The 24,121-nt window shown below is 35.5% G+C and overlaps 1 protein-coding gene across 4 annotated transcripts in view; it reads left to right on the forward strand.

Moving 5' to 3' along the window:
• The window catches only part of ANKS1B (ankyrin repeat and sterile alpha motif domain containing 1B), a 442,225-nt gene that overhangs the window by 163,090 nt on the left and 255,014 nt on the right, over positions 1–24,121 (forward strand). For all 4 annotated transcript variants that reach the window (XM_056341207.1, XM_056341208.1, XM_056341209.1 and 1 more), the window contains exon 12: positions 7,735–7,915. In XM_056341207.1, coding sequence (XP_056197182.1) covers positions 7,735–7,915 — 181 coding nt within the window. The remainder of the gene's footprint in view (positions 1–7,734; positions 7,916–24,121) is intronic.

Raw genomic sequence — 24,121 nt, forward strand, 5'->3', positions numbered from 1 at the left:
ATAGTTTAAATGTTAGAGGACAAAAGAAATAGCCTCGTTTTTCTGCAAGTGGTAATAGAATCCTGCAGGACATCTGTAATTTCTGATAGACTTACCACATTTGTTTGGGCTACCAGGTGTGCCTTGCCTAATGTACAACTATTTTGTGCAGGCACAGTGAGCTGGTGTACCTATGTAGATGTAGTTTGTCTAGGCCTAGGGAAGGACAGAGACCATGACATTCCACCCCCTACAGGAGCCTGGACGTGAATGGACAGACCAACTACAGGAGACAGGTGCTCCAAGAGCCTCTCTGGTTGACCTAAAGAGTGATAGTAATGTACACTCAAGGAAATTATATCTCTTTTTGCAGCTAGGTGTAGGAATTTAAACAAGAACAGTAAATGACAGCTAAAAGGCAGCTCGGGAAAATCACAGTTCCAGAAAATACATTTTCAGAAGTGTTTGTTCCATAAACAGGACATTCAAGTGGATGCGTGTCACTTTTTCCCCATGGTGAAATAACCCTGGTTCCTCCTTTATGCAAACACCCTACTGCAGTACTCTTGGTTCTTCCCAAATGAAATGCACCCCTTGTCACACTTAGCTTGATTTGGCATATGCCTGTGTCTGCAAACTTGGTGAAATCCCCACTGAAGTCTGTTGCACCAGTGCACAAATGTGTGAGAACTCTGTGATGCATCTACTGAACTTGTTTTGCAACACTAAAAATCTGCTTTGTTACATTTTATCATAAAAAAGGACGGCTGGAGAACACAGTTATGCAATAAATTTCACCACTCACTTTCTGAATGACAAGACAGCTGGGGTGTAAGGTTGTTCTTTCTCCTATGAACTGCTTTCTGTGCTCAGCCCAAGTTACAACGTGCTCAGCTAGGCAGGGAATAACCAGGAAAACCACCATGGAGAAATACTGTTCAGTCATACTATGCTTCCTGTTGGGGTACACACTTCTTTTTCTGGTGTGTTTTGGTGCTGGACTTTGTGCAACCATCTGCAGTGTCCATGCTTAGCACAAGAGACAAATAAAACCTTAAAAAGACTTTACTGAGTCTTACCTCCAGGGTAAAAGCCACCCCTGTGTACATGATTTTAAGTTCTGGCAGATGCTAAGCATTTGAAAGGTGCTGAGCATTCCCAAAATCCACTGAAATAAAGATGTATTCTGTGGCCCACGGATGGGCAGTTTTAGCCCTCATCATTAGTGTGTCTGGTCTGGAGATTTCTCCTATGTTGTGTAGTGTTTCCAAGGTTGCATACATCTGTCACGGCTGCAAGCACTTAAAATAGTGGACAGCAGTCAGTGGCCTTAATTCTTGGTATTGAGATATATTTCAGAAAATTCTCTATATATTTTTGTTTGTAAACCTTTAAAAGTCTATGCAAATCTACCACACACAGTTGCGATATCTTCTCATTCCAATGATGTTGTAATGAATGAACAAAGAAAGAGACAGATAAATAAAGCTCCTAAATAGCCCTTACAAAAAAGGAAAACATTCCATTTTCCGACTGTTTTACTGAAAATAACAGTTTTTTAATATCCAAAAAAAACATTTTTATAGCTGAGGAAAAATGCATTCCTCTTATTTATCAAATTTATCTCTCAAAATCTGGAGCACATTTCAAGCATTGTTTTCCCAGGATAGGAATACTGGTGTATTTTCAAAATCTGGGCACATCCGACAAGGAGGGGAACAGCTACGAAGGTTTTTAGCATTCAGGACTGCTGTACCTCACGACCCACAGCTGCAATATAGTTGCAATTAACATGAAAGTAGAAACCAAGGAAAATGGAAACTGGGAGAAAATCTGTTTTCCCCCTTATTTATTCCCAGTCTGATTTATCATCTGAGGTAAGACCAGAGGGGGAAGATGAAAGGGGGCAGCAACCATCTGACCACTGACTGCAGTGGAGGACTCCTAAAGGAGTTAGTGTAACACGCACGGAAGAGTACATAAAGCAGTATGGATATATGCTACCTAGAGTCACACTGCATGACTTCCTAATCACAGGGTACAGGAAAGAGCTATGTGTTTGTGCCGTCCTTGAGTGTGTCACTAACAGTGAAGTGATCAAAGTATGCTGATGGGCCATGAGATTACTGTAAGGAAGTACGCACTTGCTGCTCACCAGGACGCAAGAGGTGTCTTTCTCTAAATTAAAAATCAGTCAAACAGAAATTTCTAGGACTTTGGCACTATGATTCCATTAAAAATGAATTTCATTTTAAAACACATTATGCTTTTAGTAATGCAAAGGATCTACGGTTAAAAATCAGTGAAACCATTTATCTCTGGGTTTTTTTTCTTTTTTTTTTTTTCTTTCTTTCATTTTTAAATTCCCATGATCTTGTAAGCTCCCTGTTGTGGCTGCTAGGGATATATTTATTGCCAGCCACTGTAATTTCTGCCCTCTGCTCTTGAACTCAATTAAGATGCTGGGAAGTAAAAACAAGAATGTCGAGATGGGTGCTGAAACTGCCTATGTTTTATTTTTAATTGTAGTCATAATTTAAGATAAGGTTCTATGAAATGAAAAGAGGGAAAATTATATTACCTTATTAAAAAGACTATGTCTTAAGCTTGTTTAACGTGGTATTTTGAGGCTTGACAGAATAATTGATTCAGGGATCTAGTAGTAGTTCAGTGCAGTCTTTCTGCACTGTATTAGGTAACATAGATGAATCAAACCAAATCCAATGTAATCTCCAGTTTTTGCAGTTTCAAGGTTACTTGATCATCGTATTTCAGATTCTATAAATCATGTAACTCTTGGCAGCAGCATTGACTGATAAGAATGTATCAGGCCTGCTGATTTCTGCAAATCTGGGTCGTGAGGTACAGCAGTCCTGAATGCTAAATTATGAATGTTAGGGGGTTTTATATAAGTCTGCATGAGCAAAAGAGACAAACATAGAAATGGAGATGAGATGTTGGGATGTTGAGGCAGAGGACAGAGACTAAGAAGCTGTAAAAGTGATGTGAGAGTTGTGTTTGAAAGGGAGGACAGAGGTTAAAATTGGATGCATTGAAGGACAATGAGAGGATTGTATTGAGTGACAGATATAAATCAGTGGGGGATGGGACCATTAGGGAGTTCATTTGAGAAATCTTGATGACAAAAACCACAAAGAAAGTAGAGAAGGAAATTTTGGAAGACCAAGTAGAACTGGAGCAGCTAGGATACTGTGAATGGTGTTGTAGAGTCAAATAAGTAGTTTTGGAGTGAATATAACAGTAGATAGGAGAAAACTGAGAAAAAGAAAGGAGTGAAAGGGAAAATGAGTGTGTAGAGGAGAATGAGATCTTAAGAAAGAAAGAAGCTGAAAGGAAAATTTCTGAGGAAGGAAGGAATGAGTTGATCAAAGAATGAGAAGAACGGAAATTATCTGGGCAGGTACCAAAATGAGGGATTTGTGCGGCCACATGGCTACACTCATACTGTGTTGTGTGCGTGAGATGAGCCTGGGCAAAGGGGCTACAGCTTCTTACTTTCTTTGATAAGTCTGTGTTTTGTGTGCTAGCTAGAATTTAAGAACATAGGTTCAGTTCTCTATTCTGTCATTCATTTTCTGCATGGTATAGTGCAACTGAAACCTTTTTTTACATTATGTAGGGCAAGTGGAATTTGGCAGGATTTGCCAAATAAAGGATTTCCTCAGGGTCATTGGTTCTTGTTGATTTAATAAGCCACACATCTGTCCCTTGGGAGAGCTCTATACCCTAGTTCAGCATCTGTAAAATGGGGCTAATAGCTCTGGCATAGTGCAGATGAGTGTTGTGAGAATTACTTCTTTAAAGACTGTGATGGTGTGATGTACACAAATCCCAAAGATAAAAGAAGGTGGAGTCATGAGCTTGTATTGCAGAGTACTTCAAAGCCGAAGAAATATTTTGACGTGAAATTGAGAAAGGAATTTTGCCCTACTCCCTCTCCTAAATGCTGTGAGAAATATTTGAATGTTTCCTTGCATCCTCATAGTCTTACATGCTAGTCATGGTAGCTTTACAGGATTTGCATGCAACTTCCATTCATGGGAGCATTAAGTCCTTGTCTTCTTAATAAAAAGCAATTCAGTATGAGTATTTTGATGCCTTTCCTGTGTTTTGCAGTGTTCAGAGTGGTATCTTTCATTGATACGCATTCAGTACTGACTTCACAGGAAAATACTCTTCTTCTTAGACCTGATTTGAAAGCTATTTAAATATTCTTATTGCAATATTTTAGAAGATTTGTTATTGATATATTTTTGCTTTTACATTGATGATAAGGTTTCTTCATTAGCCTGATTTGGTATGCTGTTTTAGCATAGTCTAGGATTTTCTAGGTTGATATTATGACAACTGAAATAATAGTCACAAATAAACATTTTAAAGTAAACAAAAGCAGTCATTAAAGAGATTTACATGTACCAAGTATTTTAAATACATGAATGTAATGAATAAAGAAAATCTACTTAAGGACAAATCAGCATGTGGCTATGTAGCATACGTACTGGGGCGAAGTTAAGCCATTTAGTAAGGGTTATCTAAGTTTGTCCACACCTTTTGAGTAGTATGAGAAAGACAAAAAAGCTGGCTTTGATACAAAGAGTGAAGGATACATCATCTCTTTGGACAGAGTTTTGTGTTTGTACAATCTCCACAGCTATAAAACCTTGACCACCGACTACATTTCCTGGGCATTATGGTATTCCATGTAGTAAATAATCTTAGAATTATTCAGGGCCAGCCTCAAGAAGTCTTTGTAAATGTAATTTAGAAGTTGCTTTGGCAGATGCAACCCAGGAAACCAAGGTACAAGACTTCAGTGACTTGTATAATTGCTGCCTACACGTTCTGCCAGTGGGGCTGGAATTTGACTCCAGATTCTAACAAATGAAGTAAGGTTTCTAGAGTGTGTCTACGCATGAGCTAGAGGTGGGATTCAATCTGGGACTAAAACACCTATGCTTTCATCTCTATATAAGAATATCTGTCTGATTTGGATATCTAATCTCCCATCATGCTCATTTGAGGTGCCATAAAGGGGTCTTTGACATGCACATGGCTGCCAGATGTGATATGGGGCATACATGGGGGAGACCTGCACTCTTCTGAATGGCAGCTGAAGGCCAAGTGGGATGCCCCAGGGAATCTCCAGTGATAGTAGATACCTGCGTTAAGGCAAGTGAGCTAATATAATACCAAGGTGACAGGTGAGGTGACTTGTTCTCTGACTAGGTCTCAGTTGACTCTAAAGGGATCTTAAATACCTACTGTAGATGTTAATAGCTATGCTGCAAATTTAGTTATCTAATTCTGAAACTAAATTTTATCCTAATTTTTGTGCACGCTGTACTTTAGAGAGACACAGGCAGAGGGATACAGTCAACACAAACTACTGCATCTCCTAGCATGTATTAATGAATATTTAGCATACTTTAACAACGTAAAATTTTACGTGACCCAGCAAAGGTGAAAAAGGCTGCTCTAGTTAATACAAAAGCTCAGGGCTATATTCCTGTGTAACTATGTACAAAAATTACTGGCATATGTTGACAGATGCCAATATAATATAGCAGAAGGTTTATGCTGTAGAGCAGTAGTGGCTTTGTGAGGTTCTGTACAGAATCCATAGATTGTAAAGATGTACAAAACTGAGATACATTTCTTTGATGTAATAATAATGATGTCAAAGCCTAAAGTAATATAGGAGGTATTTTGTATCACCCAGGTTAGCAGATGGTTGCCTGTTATCATGAACAAAGAGAAAACATGTTTTCAACTTGGAGGTTGTAGTCCTGCAAAACCACAAAGACATTGCTTGGGAAAGGGCCATAAATATGTTTCTAAATGACTGGAGATCTTTTTCAGTTTTAGAAGTAATTAGGTCATTGATAAATTTGTTGTCTAGTGAAAGTGTGCAGTTTAGCTTTAATTAACACAAATGAATATTCTGGGTCTCATCAGAGAATTATTTTGGCTCAGGTCCCAAACAATGACTTGTAACCAGACTGTGATGCTGGAGTCTGTCCCTGTTCATTGAACTCTCCCATGAAATTACTAGCCCTGGGAGTCAGTCTTTCAAAGCAGAAGCTGTTTTTCATTATTAAAGAAACTAAATCCCCTCAACTGACCATAGATGAGTTCCAGATGAGTGCCCAAATTTACCCTTTGCAATTTTCCTCAGTTTTAACAGGACACAGTTAATTCACATGGTGCCCAACACAACTTTAAAAGCAATCAACATTACACAGATCTAAGTCTAATATTTTGTCTGACATTTCAGTAGAAAAAGTGATTTTTTTAGTGAAAACAGTCTGGTTCTGTATTTGTAACTCAAACTTTGCAGGACTTGTAACCTAAAATGAAATAGACCACAAACAAATTTGATAATTACTCCAATGGGATAGATTGCATTTTAACAGGTAGTTTTAAGTAAGGGTTGGTGAATAGCTTCATAGTCCAAGCTTATTGCTCCCAGAGTAACAATTTGGTCTTGACACTAATAAATAGCAAATTCTTGACCTTTACAAATATTCTGACCTTTTAAGCCTGACATGCAACAAGAAGAGTTAAAGCATCCTTTACTCCATTTTTCTGTTTACTTTTCCCAGCTTTATTTATCTAAGGCAGCAGTTCCTGAGAGGTTTTTGACTGTCGTGAAATAAAAGTACAGATAGCTATACACCTGGATGCAGAGCCTCTTCTGTTTTGGAAGAAATGATTAACGATTCAAGTTGTTGGTCTTGAAGCAGCAAGGAGCATCATGGAGTTAGGATATTTTGACTATGGAGCCAGATAAATGCTGCAACAGACTATGTAGCGTGACATTGCAAGCCATCATCAGTGGTCTGTGGCTTATAGTCCATGACATCGAGCACTAAGATTGTCTATATCAATAAGTAGTGCAGTGCAATAGAAACAGATCTGTGTGGTGAAAAAGTTGCTGCTGACCTGATGATTACACTATATAGATTTAATTGGTTTTAATCTGGGCTAGCTTCAGTGTGGTCCTGTGGTCAAAAGGCCGTAAAGGAACATTTTTTGTGCGATCCTGGAATGTACCTTAAAAAGGAATGTGTTTCTAATGCTCTGAAGCTGCTCTGCAATCCGAAGCACAGCCATTAAGTGGGTTCAGTTCAGAGGTTCACTTCAAAAGTAAATGTTTGATACAAACCAGTATCAAGTTTTTCACTATTCCACGAAAATTCACAAAGAAAGTTTGATTTTCATGTATGATTTTTAAGCTGACACTTTTTCCCTAAGCTCTTAGACATTTCAGTCTTTGAATACTTAAGGCAGCACTTCATAAATTGTAAACAGCAGAGGGTTGCTTTTGAGTGATGAGTGCTTGGTATTATTTTCTAAATTTCATTATACAGGCGTCAGCAGTCTAATTGTTTTGCAAGATGTACCCAGCAATGCAGCTGGTGAAGACTTCCCTTTCTTAACAAAAGATGATTACAATTATTATATGCAAGGCTGTAAAAGCCTATTTTATTTTGAATTAAGTTGATTAGAATGAAGACATGCATTTTTTCTAATAAAGATTAATCCAAATTTTGGAAGGAAACTCTCTCTACACACCATATTTTGTCATATTAAATGATTTTTACTAGTATAACCTTTGAGCAAAATAAAAACAGTAAAAAGAGAGAAGCCCTAGGTAAATTTATTAAATGCCAAGTAATGAAAACTGTGGAAAACGTCTGCATTTTTCACTCCAAATTTCTATTTTTCTTGTAGCCCAAGCAGCGCACATCAATAGTATCTTCTCTGGAATTTCATCGAATGAATCACAGCCACAATTATTTTGAAATCACCTCATCCGTTGGCTGTACAAGTTTTATTTCTACTCCTGCAATCAGTCCAGCTAATTATTCCCTTGGATCTCTGGAATACAGTGTTGAAGAGAGAGAGCTTCCAGGTATAGAAACAAAAGTTTACTTTGCCTATCACAAAGTTTTATAAAGCTATAGGTCTGCAGGTTTAAGCTGGTATTGCTGTTGTCTTTGGTAGTGAAATATGTTTATCATAAATACACAGAATTATTCCTGATTTTGTTTTTTGCTGCTCAACAAAGGGTTCTCATGTTTCCTGACCAATATTACTGAAATACACTTTTTCCTGAATGTTATTTTTTGAATGAAACAAACTTTGCTTTACAGAAATGCCTAGAATTTTGGTTTTGTAGTTTTTGAAATTGTGGTGATTCAGGTACACATCATCATTGTGTGGTCAGCATACTCTAATATGAATTTTAAGTTGGAAAAATGTAATGAGAAATCATTAGGTAACCGTCAGTAAAGATGAGGAAGGGAAGATTTCTAAGTAACCTGACATTGTTTCTGCAGTAGTAATGGGATTCATTAAAGTAAAACTTTAATATATTTGCTCTGATGATAAGAATTTAATAGACTGTGTGCTTGTAACTGTGAAGATTTTATCTGTATATAGCTGTTTACATAACAAAAATGCTTTAAAAAGGATTAAAATATTTTCTTCTTCACAGATCAAAACTTCAGGAGCAAGTAAGTGTCAGTAACCTATGCATTTAGCTACTTCTGTCCTTCACATTTCATATGCAAGATGCTTTATTTAGGATAAACTTGTAGCAGGAGGGTGTAGTATTTGGGGAAGCTGATATATTAAAACAAATATCTAATAGATAGTTTATGTGATCTGCAGATGGAGTTATTTCCTTTAAAGGGGTAATTAAGATATCAATGGAAGTAAATTACTGTAAAATAAAAAAGAATACAAATGTTGAATTTCAGTGTGAACTTATCAATTGGCTTCTGTAGCACTGGTCTGCAAATGAGATGAATCCTCTACATTTCTGGTTGGTAAGGTTTAAAAAAATTCTGAAAACTTCTGCTTTTAAATGATGAAAAAATACTTGGATCAAAGGAAAACTATATTGTAAAAGAACTGTTGTGAAATAAGTTAAAGAGTGAGAAATCCTGTCTGTTACGATGAAGAAAGAGTTAAAATGATCAGAAATTATTCGTATTGTTTTTCTCAGACTGGTTGTCATTATCTTTGAAACTAAACCATTGTGCTTGTATTCTTGGATATAGCAAATCTTTTTGAGTCTAACTAGAATTAATTGTAATGGTATCTTTTATTCCTAGGTCTGTGGTCATTTGATTCTTTAGGGGTTTGAGTGGGTTTTGTTATTGTTTTTTCTACTGTAAATTCTCTTCAGTGACCACAATTTTATTCTGGGTAGTTAAATGATACTAAATATGTCTTGCTGTCTAAAAGTAAAAACAAGGAAACAGAACATTCATTGGACTTACATAATTAACTCCTCCAGATTTCTGCTATTGCACAGTTCTGGTTAAGTTCTTCACAATATCTAGATTTCCTTTACTTTTATCTTCTTTGGTTAAATTTACAATGGACTGTACTCAGAAACTTTTAATCACTGTATTTAATTTGTTCTGAAATTGGAACTATAATCATGCTTATTAGAACTGTGCATTTCTAATTTGTGGATGATTTGATTTATGGATTAAGTGGAAGCTGAATTTCCTCTTGTCTCTGCCTAGAAAGCTCAGAAAAAAGTTCTGGGTGGCTTCTACAAGTTTTTCTAGAATACAGTTTACCATAAGTAAATCTTTTAGTTTACCATCAATAAATGAAATAATTATAGTAATAGTGCAGTTCGCACCCCCCCCTTCTCAGATGTTTTCTATCCTAGAATTATTTAAGTAATATATAGGATCACAGATTAGACACAATCATAGTCTGAATGACAAAAATCAACATTTAATTTTGCTCATTAAGGTCCTTTCAACTCCTTAATGATAGATGAACTGTAATTCTGCAAGAGACAAGGAGTACTAATGTGTAAAGAAAATAACAACATACAGAAAGAACAGATCAGAATTGTCTCTCCTGGAAAAGTCTCTGAAGCTTGTCTCTTACCCAGATTATTAAAAGCTGAACCTTGAATAATGATGGCCAGCAAGAAGTAGCGGGAGCAGTGTTCTGCTACAGCTTTTTTTCTGCTTTAGCTAGTTGATGTTTCACTGAAAGGTTGCTTGTTCCTTTTCCAGATCTAGAGTAAGAACAGTCACAATTCATCATATGTCTTGATTATAATCCTCTGAATCGCCAACTTGTTCTGAAAATTGATGGAAGATCTACATCTTGAAAGGATGGTTAGTTCAGTAATAGTTGAGGATTTTTGCACATTTGAGTGTTTCCTTCTATATTATATTATTTGGCATTTATGTGTCTTTTTTTTTAAAAAAAAGCATCAGCAGCAAAAAGCAACAAATAATTTCATCATGCTTATTGAGGTCAAGGGTGTTCTGGCTGACTGGAAAGAAACAATACACAGAAGGAACCCATTTTCACAGTAACTGCAGATAGTAGTTTTCTGTTGCCGTCTTTGAAACAATCAGAATGCTTTTTACAGGAGTTCTAAATCAGGATCTGCCATCTAAATAAGGCATTAGTATTTCCTTACTAGATTTCAGTGCTTTTTATGTTTTCTTAAGGAAACCTGCAGTGGTTTGTTATCATTCAGATAGGAGTAGGAGATGAATACAACAAAATAATTATTCTAATTCTAAAATCTTTATCATTTCACCTCTGCCTCAATAGTCTGCTACCAAAAAAGAATCAACCTCTTGTAATTTTTAGTGGATTAGAGAAAACTCCTTTTTATGTTTGGGGATCACAGTTTTACTCTTGGCATTTGCTAATTCCCTACATCCCCTGATTTGAAACAGGGATCCTGATTTTCAAGAAGTGTGTTTCTGTCAAGTAGAAAACCACTGAACTCTACCACAGCACTGTATTAACCGACTGACAGCATATGGCAACATTTTCTGATTAATTAGCTGGAGATCAGTCCACATACAATGGTAAGTATGTACTTTAGCTTTGGGGTCAGATGGTCTTGTAGTGTTAGGCAAAACCATGTATGTTGCCTGCATGGATGGCAGAAAATACCTTAATATCAGGTTGCCTGCAACTGAAATGTAAGGATAAAGATTCTTTTATTTGTTTTGAACTTGAACTGGTGGAAGAACCCTTAGCGAGTTGATAGAAACTCTTCTCTCGCTCCAGTAATACACAGGGCAGACTCTGAGTGCAGCTGTGGCGTGTCCTACTTTCACAGCTTCATTTGCAGCAAAAACATTGACTTCATAGAAGTGTTATCAAATTCAGAGAGGATGATCATGCTTTTGTAGTATTGCACTTCACCTCAAGTTGGAGGTCAGTGGATCCAAATAATGTCGGCTACTGTCATTAAACTTTCTATATAAAAGTCCATGCCATTGCACGAGGAAGTAATTACTGTATGTAACTCTGTCATGGCAAGATGCTAGTCATTTTCTTGATCATCTGAATACGTATTTAGTATGTGTTATCATACCAAACACCAATGAAAAATTAAAGACCTGATAATCAGATGATAGTTTCGTTTGTGAGATGTTCCTCATGTAACTGACCGTGAGCAGACCTGTAGATGTGCAAGATCATTCGCTCCAGAAGAGGGCAGTCTGGGCTTTCAGACTGGGATCTCATCTCGTAGCTCTGTGCCTTGGTATGTGCCTCTCGGAAGATCTTTTGAAAATGTAAATCTTCAAGACTGAAGGCAGCAAAATTGTGGCCATCTTGGTAACGTCAGCTTGGTACAATCAACACTGCAACTGAAACTGTCATTCTGGATTATTTTATTTTTCATTTCTGCTTGATCACTTAAAATAATGGATCTTTCTCTAACCTGTATTAACTTCATTACGTCTTCTTGTACCAAGCATAACTGGGCTGTGAAATGAAAAAGACAGTTCTGCAGATATTCTTGTTCTGTTTCAGATCAGAAAATAGATCTCTACTGAGATGCATGTATGCAGCAAAAATGTCAGCAGTTGTCTGTAGGTAATCTCACAGCAATCTTTATTTTCAGCCCATGAAAATATTTAAATTTTCAATAAATTCTCTATACCATTCATTGTAAAAGAGTATACAGTATTTCTCTCATCTTGTTGTGGTATCTAAAGGTATTCACTGAGTTTATATCTTAGTTATAAAGTCTGTCTCCACTGTAGGACCTTAATGTAGCTCTCCCTTTTTACATGTCTAGTTTTCTGGCAATGAGTAATGTTATTTCATTCATCTAAGAAGGCTACATTGTTCCTTAAAACAACCCAGAATGTACAATTCAATAATTCAATCTTTAATATGTGGATTATAATTTTTTCTCTTCTAGAATGGAAAGGTAGTATTTGAGTCACACCTCAGTTTTCTTCTAGAAGTGTCTTCAGATCTTTCTTTAAAGTAAATTTCTGATCAAATTGTTTTGTCTCACAAGCCCAATTTTTCTGAAGCAAAAGCAGTCCTGCATTTAAAGATCAGCTTGCAGGTTTGTCTTTCTCTTTTGAGAGAATCAAGATATTCAGCATATTACTGTGGCTGTTAGTAAGTATCAGAACCTTGGTTCAGAGGTCTGGTCTAAAATTCCTGGCTATGTTGCACTCTAGATACAATCAAAATTTATTCTTCTGGAGGAGTGTTCCTTTATGTGGCATTAGCAAAGCTGCTATTTGAAATAGGTCAACATTACTTTCTTATTCAAATATCTCATTTATTAGGATCTGATATGAAAAGATCAAACTGTGATGTTTATGTAGACTCTTCAAGCTCTCTTTCTTCAGTTATGAAAAGTTTTGGAATTACTGGAAGTGAAAAACAAAAGAAAAGGAATCCAAAGAAAAAACAAAATATTTTTTATTGCTAGAAGGTATTTTTAGGTATACTGTATGTAAGTTCATGGTACACTTTTTCTGTTAACCATACCTTGCTAATTATGAAAATAATGCATGGCTTTCCAGTGATAGAGAAAGGGGAAAATATTGGCATGTAATGAAATAAGCTAATCAACAAATGCTGGTAAATAAAGCATTCCCATCTCCTGTATATGGAAACCTGCATGTCTAGTGAGGGAACATTTGAAAAAACTGGTATTACAAGCCTGTACCAACCTATCATTGATTGAGAGCTCTTCTAGATGAAATGTCTGAGAAGGTCAAATTCAAGCCCTCTTTTCTCTGGTTTTTAATTTTCTTCATCATCTTCTTGATTACAATACAACAAAATCTGCCAAGACATTCTACAAACCAGGTTAATTTGAGCCTTTTCGTGTGTGAAGATTATCTTTTTTTTTCCCTTCAATTTAAAGCCAAGTTCAACTGAGTGCAATTAGTGACATATTAGAGCTATTCCAGGAACTGCTACTGGGGATCATACTCAGTACTGTCTCAAACAATTTCTTTTTTGTTGTAATTAAGTTGTCCAGCAGATGTAGCATATTAAGGTCTCCTTATGTTGCCTTACTTTTTGCTGCTTCTAATTCCAGCCTTTGCATAGTTACCCAAGGCAAAGATAGTCTGTCCCACGGTAACAGAGAAATGTAGGGTTAATTAATATTACAAATTTGTATTTGTTAAGTGCTAATTGTCTTTTCACCTTCCAGTTTCAAAACAACATCATGCAGCTCATTGTAATTATATCTCACTGTTACAAATATGTCAACATGGAGTGTATGATATCCAAAAACCTGACAGCATAAAGACCCAAGTGAGGCGATTCCTGGAAAGCTGTAGATGAAACAGACTCCTGTCATTCCATTTGAAAACAATACATCTTTTTGCAAGAAACTGATCTTCTGTACTAGTGCTTTCATAAAATGTTAGATACAATAAACCCCTAGATCCCATGCCACCTGTACTTTAAAATAATCTTTTTGGAGATAGTTATATCTTTCCAACTTAAACTTTATGACAGTGTTACCTAGCTCTTCAGTAATGTTATCTTTCAGTCTTGTCTCAGGCTTAAATGAATTATCTCGGCTAAACCCATTTAGCAGCTGTTAGTTGAACCTGCTTTCCAAACATACTGTCTCACATGTCACTAAGTATGTGGACATTCTGATTGCTAAGTCAATAGTAAACTAGTATGAAAATAAAACAAGTTGAAGCAGGCATATTGAAGGAATAAAACTGCAGATGGGTGTCTAAGCTCTGTTGTCACATATAGCATTGGATGTGTTAATAAAACAAGAAATTACATGAACAGCTAATCTCTTTTCAAGTTAAATTCTAACCATCTGACCACATGTGGATAGGCACGTGTTGAGCAGTGTGCGTGCCTGTCTTTTATTCAAATGGCTATTCCTCAGAGGATTTGCTATTTTCCCCTGCATTATTTGCTTACTATGAATAAAGCCAGTTAGTGGTGGGCAATACAGGGGGGAAAAATCCCATGTAATGTACAATACATTTACTAATTTTGAAAGCCTATATTCTTAGGCTTCACTCTGGCAAGCAGTAAGGTAAGAAACAGAGCAGTGCTGTGATGATGCTGGAGATGAGAATTTCTTAGATCCTGTTCTAAACTTGGGGAAGATTTCCCTCAGGATCCTTAGGGACACTGCGTGTTACACTACAGTCAGTTTCAGATATTAGCTGTTTCTTCAACTCTTTCTTTGCCCCTCAAGTAAACGTAAAGTAATCTAGGCATGTTTGCGTACATGTCTATTTACACTATTCAAATCTATCACACTTCATTTAGTTGCACATGTCCTTTTCTTTTGTGAGATGACAGAACAGTCATGTAACAGTGGTTCGCCACAACAGAAAAATGTTTTCCTGAAGGAGCATCAGAGATTAAAATAGTAATCCTATAAAGGATCTTTAAAGAGCTTCTTTGGAGAAACAAGTTATGAATGAAATTGTTAGAAGCAATGCAATTTTTATTATATATATATCTGATGTGCATTTTTTCAGTTATAACAATTATCCTGACATGTAAGGTCAAAAGAAAAAATATTTTCTGTAACATTTCATTTACAATCCTTAGCCATTTCTAGAAGCACAGTAACTATAGGCAATACTCGTATTTGTCTGATTGTCATCTTAGTCAACTCTTTGCTGTTTTTGGTTTGTTTTGTTAGGTTTTTTTAATAAGCTGGAAGCAAAATAACTCCTTTACTTGTAGTGGGACCATTTGCAGAGATAGATTGTTTTATTCTTTAGGCTGTCAGCATGCCTTATATTGTTCCTTTATCTTTCCTTTGGACATTTTGTAAGTAAGATTGACCAAGCTGCAGAGGGACGCTCAGGAAAACTTTGTCAGAATTGCCATTGCAGGATATGAGCGCTATGAGAAAAGAGCACTAGGATGTTTCCGTCTTCAGTTCCTCACAGTGTTGTAGTACAGTTTTCTTGAACTCTGTGAATGAATTTAAACATTGTAACATTATTTAGAATATTCTATCCTACATTTAAGTCTATTTTTCCTTTCTTATTATCTTGTCCTCTTACTCATATTTAATCGCTTTTCTACTTCTCATTAGCAGAAAGTTTTATCTTTTAGAAAGCTTTCTGCTCACCAGATATATTTCTGAGCTGAGATGATTAGAATTGAAGGAAATGGCAAAAATGTGTTAAAAAAAAAAGTGGTTTTTTAAAAGAACTTTTAGTCCTCTGAGCATATTTTGTGATATCCTGTTCAAAAAAAACCCCAAAACCAATTACATACCAACCAGTAAGAAAGAATTTTATCTTTTTTCTTTTCTCCTAAAACCACTCAGAAATAAAAGACAATTTCTATTTCTCTTTCTTACTCTCTGTGCATCTAATTCAACTACATCTTTTTCTATTTGCTGTTTCTTGCTATCCAATTGTAATGCTACTGTCATTTGGTGTAATAGATCACTCTTTTTATGTTCCACACTGCATTTAAAAAATGGTCTATATGGGTGGGAAAACAAACTTTCTATACCTTTTGTGAATATCCAACAACTAGGTTAGGGTCAGTCTTACTCACTAGCTAATTAAGTAGGTATTTTAAAACCAGCTTGTGTTGAACAATGTAAAAAAGACACATTATCAGTGTACATTGCAGGTGGTAGTTTTCTTGTGGAAAATGAAATTTTGATGCCATTATAGTGAACGGAGAAAAGTGAACCCAGATCTCCCTCACTTTGGAATAGCTGGTATCATTTTGTCTAAAATGCAGGTGGCACCGTGAGTTCCATTATTTTTTTTCTAACCTTGAAAATCCTTTTTTCAGCAGGAATTAGTCAATAAATCTGACACGTTTTCATGAATGGTTTCAGTATGACCAAATAGATCTTACTATAAACCAAGGTGTAATATTTATGTCTCTTTCTTCCTGTGTTATTGAATAACTTCTATACAGTAGCTAGCTCGATAGTTCATCATTAGATAAGAATTCAAAAAGATACTGGCAAGTTTGAAAAAAAATTAAAATATTCCTTGCTCTGAGGAGCATTTCTGTGCTCTGGCAGAAATAAATAGTTGCACAAATTCAGGATATAACAAATAATATAAATTAAAATTTTCAAGAGATATGTTTGAAAATCTATAGAAACACTGCATGTTATACTTAATTTTGGACTTGTTCATACAAGTTCTGTATAGGAGTGTTCATTTTGTATTTCTAGTTGTAATGTAGCTCTAATTGTAAAGTTGTATAAATTGAAAGGATTTTTTTCCCCATTTCTATTTTTTACATAGAGAGAGAGTCATTACCTTCTTAGAGTTATGTAGAGGAGGCATTAAGATTTTGGACTTAATCAAATGAAGAAGATAGATGCAGATGGCCATGTCTGGGGAAGATACAAAACTGTACTCTGAAAATATGTCAGAACTGTCAGAGACCTAAATGAATAAATTCTCATAAGTGTAATAAAAACAGAAGGATATTTTAAAAAAAAAGCATTAGGAAGGTTGGCCTGAGTAAGACTAAAGTTTTCTCTACCCTGTATCGTATTTGACAATGACCAAACATGAATGCCTTTGGGGAATGTGTAATTGCAAAAAAAATGCAAAGTGACACCTCTTCAGAACATCATTACAGCTTTCAGCTATTCACAGGCCAAAGTCCTCCTAAGCCCAAGGTTCTCATGGATGTTTCCTAGGTATTACATAACCTTACGAGATTTTTTGTTCTACAGATTTATCCATTAAACCAATGTGTAATTTCTGTACACACAAAATATTGCAAGGAGTTTCACACTTAACTAAAATCTAATCCCCATGACAGGATTGCACTTTTTGTTCCAATCATTTAAAAAATCAAGCTTGACTAGTGAGTCCATTGTTTATGTTCCAGAGATTCATTTGTGTGACTTGCACCCAGCAGATTGTGACACCAGGTGATGCCAATTGTCTGCATTTCAGCAACACTGTTCAGAGAACTTAGATTCTCAATTCCTGAGACAGAATAATTTTCAGTTGTGGCTTTTTCCCCTAGTTATGGATATTTTTCTTATATTAAGAGAAGCCCTTTGTAAATAATTTGAAGGAAAAGTCTTATTCCCACTTTTGTTGATGTATTGTAGAGCTTATTAGTGGCTATTTACTGTTTGTACATTTACGAGAATGAAAATACTGAAGACTTATTCTGTAGTGGCATTATTTATGTATGTTATTTCCTAATATTTAAGTCATGATGAAGTACCCTGTTAAGAAAGGACTGTGGGTCAATCTTGTTCAGCTCACAAGGAATAATATTACTGATCTCCTAAGAATTTTTTTAAAAAAGAAAATAATTAAGAATTGCTGTCTCCAGACATACCTCATAGCAATGGCAGGACTCGCTATAATCTTCCCTCTCCAGAAGCCATATTGGCAACAGCAGAGGCAACACGCATCTCATGTCATCAGAAAAATCAAACACAGACTTGTGCGTAGTCTTACCAAGCAGTTTGTGTCATGCTTCTGATGATCAATAATTTATAATGCTATCTGTAGTCTCTTTTTTAATGTATTGGATAGCTTGTAACTATGATAATAAGATCTGTGCTTCTGGTATCAGTCAGGCTGTAAATGGCTTTAGAGAAGTATGTCCTTGCACAATTGTTTGCAAGATCCTTATTTGTCAGGAAAGAAGAATCTCCATGCAAAACCTCAAGCTATATGTGAAAACCCAAACACACACAAAAAATAATTTCATTGTAGCATTTTTAGTGCTACTTTCATTAAAATTAGTTTAGATTAAATTCAACTTAGTTGAATTCTCTGGAGCCTAGTATGCTTGCTTTTTAAATTAAAATTTAAGGTTTTCTTCAAATATAACGCTCCCCTGGCAGCTCTTAATTTATCAAGATATCAGGTACATGCATATATTTATGCTTGAGAGCTGTCGTACTGTTACACATAGCTTACATGAGCTGTAAGCAGGAGAAAGGTAGCTGTATAAAACTATATTCAGTAATAAAAGTATATTCAGTTTTAAAGTTTACTGGATTCCATGGAATTCTGTAAACCAAAACTATAATCCAATAATAATGCAATATTTCAATAACAATAATTCAGTGACAAATGATTGAAGCGTAATTTTTTTATCTAGTTTTGGTGTTTCCATAGCAGGACAGTGGGGTGGTTGTTGGGGATTTTTGTTTCTGATAAATGAGTTTGAATTATGAAAAAACTGTATTTACCTATGCAACAGTCCACTAAGAGGCAGTTTAATACCGTTATTACTAAGGCAAAAGTAAAAACCAGCTATCCTTCACATGAATCCTGTGTATCATTTACTTGCTGGATCTTAAAATACTGTCTTTGAATGTTTAGTGGCACCTTAAAAATGTTGGAAGAACAAACAGTGTATTTTCAAAAAAAAAAAAAAGTCAAGAAAGGTATGGTGCTCACATTGAAGCCCATCTTCTCATTTGATTTCAGCCAGAAGGAATACAGCTCATGCACTCTGCGATTGCTCCAGGATGTGAACCAAAACACAGTAAATGGGAACTGTCAGATTTCCCAGCCAAACTAAAACACTAACATAGACAAACCAGAAAGCCTTCAGTACAAATCAGCTCCTATTAACCATGAAAGAATCAGAACAATGAAAATAATGAGAAAGGAGAGATTCTGAATATTTCAGCTATAGAAATAGCTCTAATTGTCTCTTTTACCACGTCGAATATCAGAAAGCCTGGCTGAGATACAGGATTTGTAAAACCAAGCTTATTGGTTTACTTTTCTGAGATAAATTCCAGGAAAGTCAATTGTTAAAACCTTAAATATTCAATTATTTGAATCACTTGCTGTTTATTCAAGCAGTTACAATTACCCTACCTGCTTGCTAGCTCGCTCGCATCCCTCTGAAGAAGTGAGATGATATGTATAATTGCCCTCTTGTCCCTCCTTCTGTAGAAGGTATCCTATGCCATCTTCGTAGGCAAGAGGAATGCAATGCTCAAAAAGAAAGAAATGGCATAACAAAACAAAGAAGAAACTATTAAAAATATAGATTCAGGGAACAGGGAAGGATGTTTTTCCCTGTATTACCAGGCATTTTTCACGAAGGTAAAAACATACATTATTTCTTTGGAGCAACATGGACTGCATGGACTATACTACCCCAAGCTTTTTTGTAGCTTAGGATGTAGTTTTATATCATGACCACAGAATAATAAATACTCATCATAAATTTCTTTTTCCTATTGTATAATGATATATGGTCTGGCCATCTTTTCTTTTTCTGAGTGATTGACTCCCCTGCAGAGGTTACCATACTCATGATTCCTATAGGCAAAACCCCCTGACAATCATTCCAAGTCAGTGGAACTGACAGCCCATATCTGCCTACATGGTGTGTCTGCATGTTGTCAGGGAAGTCCTTCTTGGACAGTGTATCAGATAATTTAGGCAGGCAGCTATGTTTTGATCATTTAACAAGTAGCTGGTCCTCACCTCATCTGCTGTGTTTTGAAGCTCAAGTGACATGTTGCCCCTGATCATGTAGCTATTCTTCAGAAAAGGATGGGGAAAAGGAAACGTCACTAATCTCAATGAAGGATAAGGTGAGCAACACCAAAGTACTAAGTGCCTTGCTTAATTTTGAAGAAAAATTTTGGAACAGACCTTTTTAAAGTTCCAATCAAGTGTCATAGTTCATTTCAGGAAATAATCATACTTAAAATTAATTACTTCAGGATTTTGGAAAATTCTTAACTGATACATTCTTTCTCTCGAGAACATCCTTCTACAGTATAGCAGCAATTGAAACATTATCTATAGCAACCGTAGCCATGGGGAAATATTTTTTCTCCAGCACTGAAAGCAAACACTATTACAAAATATAGTACATATAATAATATCAAATCAAGAATATCTCATGATGGTGCTTACTTGGAATTTTGATGAAATATACACTCTTAATTAATATTTTAGTTTTTTAATGACACTTTGAATTTAATAATGTCATGTATTTTGATCTAGACTACTCTGCCTTTACTACTCTGTGGGTGATATTGGGTTGCCTTAAATACTTATCAACTACATAAATAATCAGCACACCTACTTTAAAAAGTCTCATATAGTTGTTTCCTTTCATCATCTTTCTGGATTTAAATAATCACAGATTATTATATCTTTAATATTTTTTTAACTTCTCATTATAATTAGATACCAGGTTGTGTTTTTCTTATGAGAGCTTTATTTCTTTTTATGGGAGCTATATGCACTCTTAGAACTTACAAACCAAGCTTGATTATTGGATATGCAGTTCCCTTCTCTTTTGTTCTTTTGTGTCACAACCAGTAAGACCACACATGTTACTAAACATCATATTCATATACTGATACTGAGCTACAAAATTTTGACCAAAGAAAAACCCGCCCTTCAGTCTGTATATAATTAAGTTTTGCCTCAGCAGCACAGACAACAGATCTTGTGTGATTAGCATCCTATCTAATTCAGCTTAGCAAATTCAGCTTAAAGAAAAGATTACTAAATATTGTCATTAAAATAGTATTGAGGAAAAGATACGCAAAATAGTAAAAAGAACATTAACTATATTTCATAGGTATTTGATATTAGTCCTATTTTTAGTCCTAAATCTTGATAACCCAAGGATAACAGTACTGACGATATAAAATAAATTAAAAAATTACATTTTTGAGCAAGTAATTTTTCTTCTAATAGAAATGTATTTCTTAACATTCATTATACCGTTCCCTGGAAACTTGAGAGCTAAGCTTTAAATAAACTAAAGATATGGTAGTAGGACCAGTGGTCCTCTTAAGTAAATGTCAGTGATATGATTATAACTAAATCTGATGAGTAATTTAAAAGTATTTTTAATTTTAATTTAGGAACACTGTCACCTGTCAAAACTGTGTGAGAAAGAACATGAAAAATGAGATAGGTCAAAAACAGAAGAGGAGGAGAAAGCAAATAGCGAACACCTTGGTGGTTAGAATACTTATTATCTATGCTTAAAATCCTTCTTTCAAGTACCTGGGCTGAGCAGGGATTTGAATCTCTGTTTTCCACCTCACCAACAAATACCTCAAACTCCTGGTCTTGTATGTTCATACATTCTCTATTTTCATCCAGAATTTTTCTTTAGCTAAGAAAACTTTTGCCAGTAAAGCATTACAGAAACCAACTACACCTTGTGAATCTTTTGTTAGATAATTAATATTTTCCACCAAAAAGAGCAGAAAGTTATGTGAAAAATTCCTAAATTATCCTTTTCTGTAACACCAAATAAATGCTGTTACACTATCTTACAAGACAGGTAAAATAAATGGCTACTGTTTTTTAATAGATATAGTGAATTGTTCTGTATGCTACCACTCATTCATAACCTGAAAACCAAATTAGACTTTTTAGAAAGGAATTTTAATTACATGCTGGAGTTACATATTCTATATTATTCTTTGGAGTCACTGTATAGACCAAAATATGCAAATGTATTTTGCAAAATAAAATGTTTGGTAAGATATCTATGGTTATGACTGTCTTCAGAAGATGTTATAGAATATTTGATACTGACAATATAAGTAAGAAAATGTGTTTAAAATGCTGATTACCAGTTAAAATTATCCAGGGGACTGATCCAAAGCTTATTGGTATTACTGGAGATATTCATACTGAGTTTAGCAGATATCAGATAGAGTCAGAGTCCGACCCATTAAAAATTACTAGTGTGGAAGAGCTCTTTCTTTCTAAAAACACTGGAGGCAAATACATTAGTTCAAAACCAGTGGGATATCATTCTGAACTAAATCTATAGTTCTAAAGTAGAACATGTGCATGATAGGTCTGAACAGTGATTTAAAACAGATTTGAATTGGACTGGCATACTTAACTGACAGGACTTGGGATTACTGTGTGCTCTAAAAAAGCATTTAAATCTGCATGCTTCCTGTTTTTCTAAGGCTAGAGATCAATTTGGGACATTTTAGCACAGTACATCACTTATTTCTGTTTCAGATTCTAAAAATTGCTTTGAAGTGTATGCCAGGAGCAAAATTATTTCTGCCCATAAATGAAATAACTCATTCTCTGTGGCTTCCTCAGATGTGGAGTCAAATCTCGGCTGAGGAAAAATATCATTGTAAAAAATAGAAGAACATGTAACTCCTAATTTTAAGTTTAGCATTTAGCATTCAGAAAACATTATGGGCTAAACCGTGGTGCACAGTCACAAGCTCTTCTGACGGAGGTGCACCAAAGATGATCTGTCTCAGTTGGGCACAATCTGCTCTGGGAAGTAAGAGAAAGACGGTCTGTTGTCCATTGCACATTATGCCAATGAAGTTAACTTGAATCCTGCTGGATAGATGGTTATTAGAAAAGCATGGGGATCTTAGAAAAATTTGTGCCATATTTAGTATTTTTGGCCCTTTTCTTGAAAGTGCAAGTTCATGCAAAATAATTTGAACCTGTTACCTCCTTGCCTGATATTCTCAGATACGTAATGTATAACGTGCCCAAAGAAAAGAGGATTGGTTTATCTCTTCTGTCTCTAGCATGAAAAGAGTTCAGGGAGAGTTGCTGTCTGCTGTTCTTGAACAGTTGCCTTGCTAGCTGGTGTAAGGTCTTACGGCAGGCTTTCACACATACACAGAAGATTAAGAGCAGTACACAGTCTGGACCTGTGTAGATTCAGAGCAGTATATAAATAGAAAATGTAGAATTATGTGGTACTTGAAAGAGACATCTAGTTCAGACCATCACAGCTATAGCCACGTTACTACTATCTGGTTTTCAGAATATTTTCTTACCAATTTCCTGATAACTCTTGAATTCTGAAATACTTATGAGATATCATTGCAATGGAGCGTAATGTCATCATCGCTGTTGCTGAGGCTTTCAGGGTCAATTTTATCTTCCTATGTTAGTACAGATCATAAGAAAATTTCATATAAAGTGAAGGCAGGGCATGTTATCATTAAAGATAGGGTCCATAAATCATGCTGGAGACAGTTCTAGAGTTGTCCAGGATACCAAAAGGATTTGATCAGTGGCTAAATGGATCTTTGAAGCTATTCATTTTGCCACCCTTCTATTCACAACCTTCCGAGATCTAGTGCCAACCCCACAATCCCTTCCTGACCTGAGGTTGGATGGGCATCTTTTCTTTTAATGACCCATCGCTGGAGCTTTTGTCTGCATAAGACATTAGTGAATTTGGTTGATGATATAAAATCTAAACTACAGTTGACAGTAAACATATTTAATATGTGGAAATTAATACAGCATTCTCTTCTAAGTGTCCAGATTTCTGGAATGATTAAACTGGATGTACAGATAAATGCTTTAGAATACAATGTATGAGAATGTGTAATAGGCAAGAAGATGCTTATCCAAAATTTGATTGTTTAATGATACTTGGCATAATGTTTGGGAAATGAAAGTATACAGAATATTCTCTTACGGGATTTATCTTTTGGTGACTTCGAAACTCTGTCTGGACCCAGAAGTGCACAGTAAATGTGAAGGCTCTTTTGAAAAGTATGGTTAACAATAGAAATTTACCTTCCCAATGAGGTATTTACTAAAGCTGTTTGAAGCTCAAAGCCTGAATAAGCAAAACAGATGCAAAAGTTGCCCCAATTACAGTTCAAGTGTGATTCTGCATATTTTTTTATATAATTAGATAGCATATTGGAATTATAGAATTGCGTTAAAGAAAGACTTGGTGAAAACTGTGCTGCCCTGATATTTTGCAGTTACTGAAAATAAGTTAAGTGTGAAGCATTTCCCAGATGGTAAAAATTCACTCCAAGGAATTTAAATTGATACTCAAAATGTTGCTGTGTTCACAAAGCTCCTTTTGCATCTTT

This window comes from Falco biarmicus, chromosome 5 (assembly GCF_023638135.1).
Source record: "Falco biarmicus isolate bFalBia1 chromosome 5, bFalBia1.pri, whole genome shotgun sequence".
Lineage (NCBI taxonomy): Eukaryota > Metazoa > Chordata > Aves > Falconiformes > Falconidae > Falco > Falco biarmicus.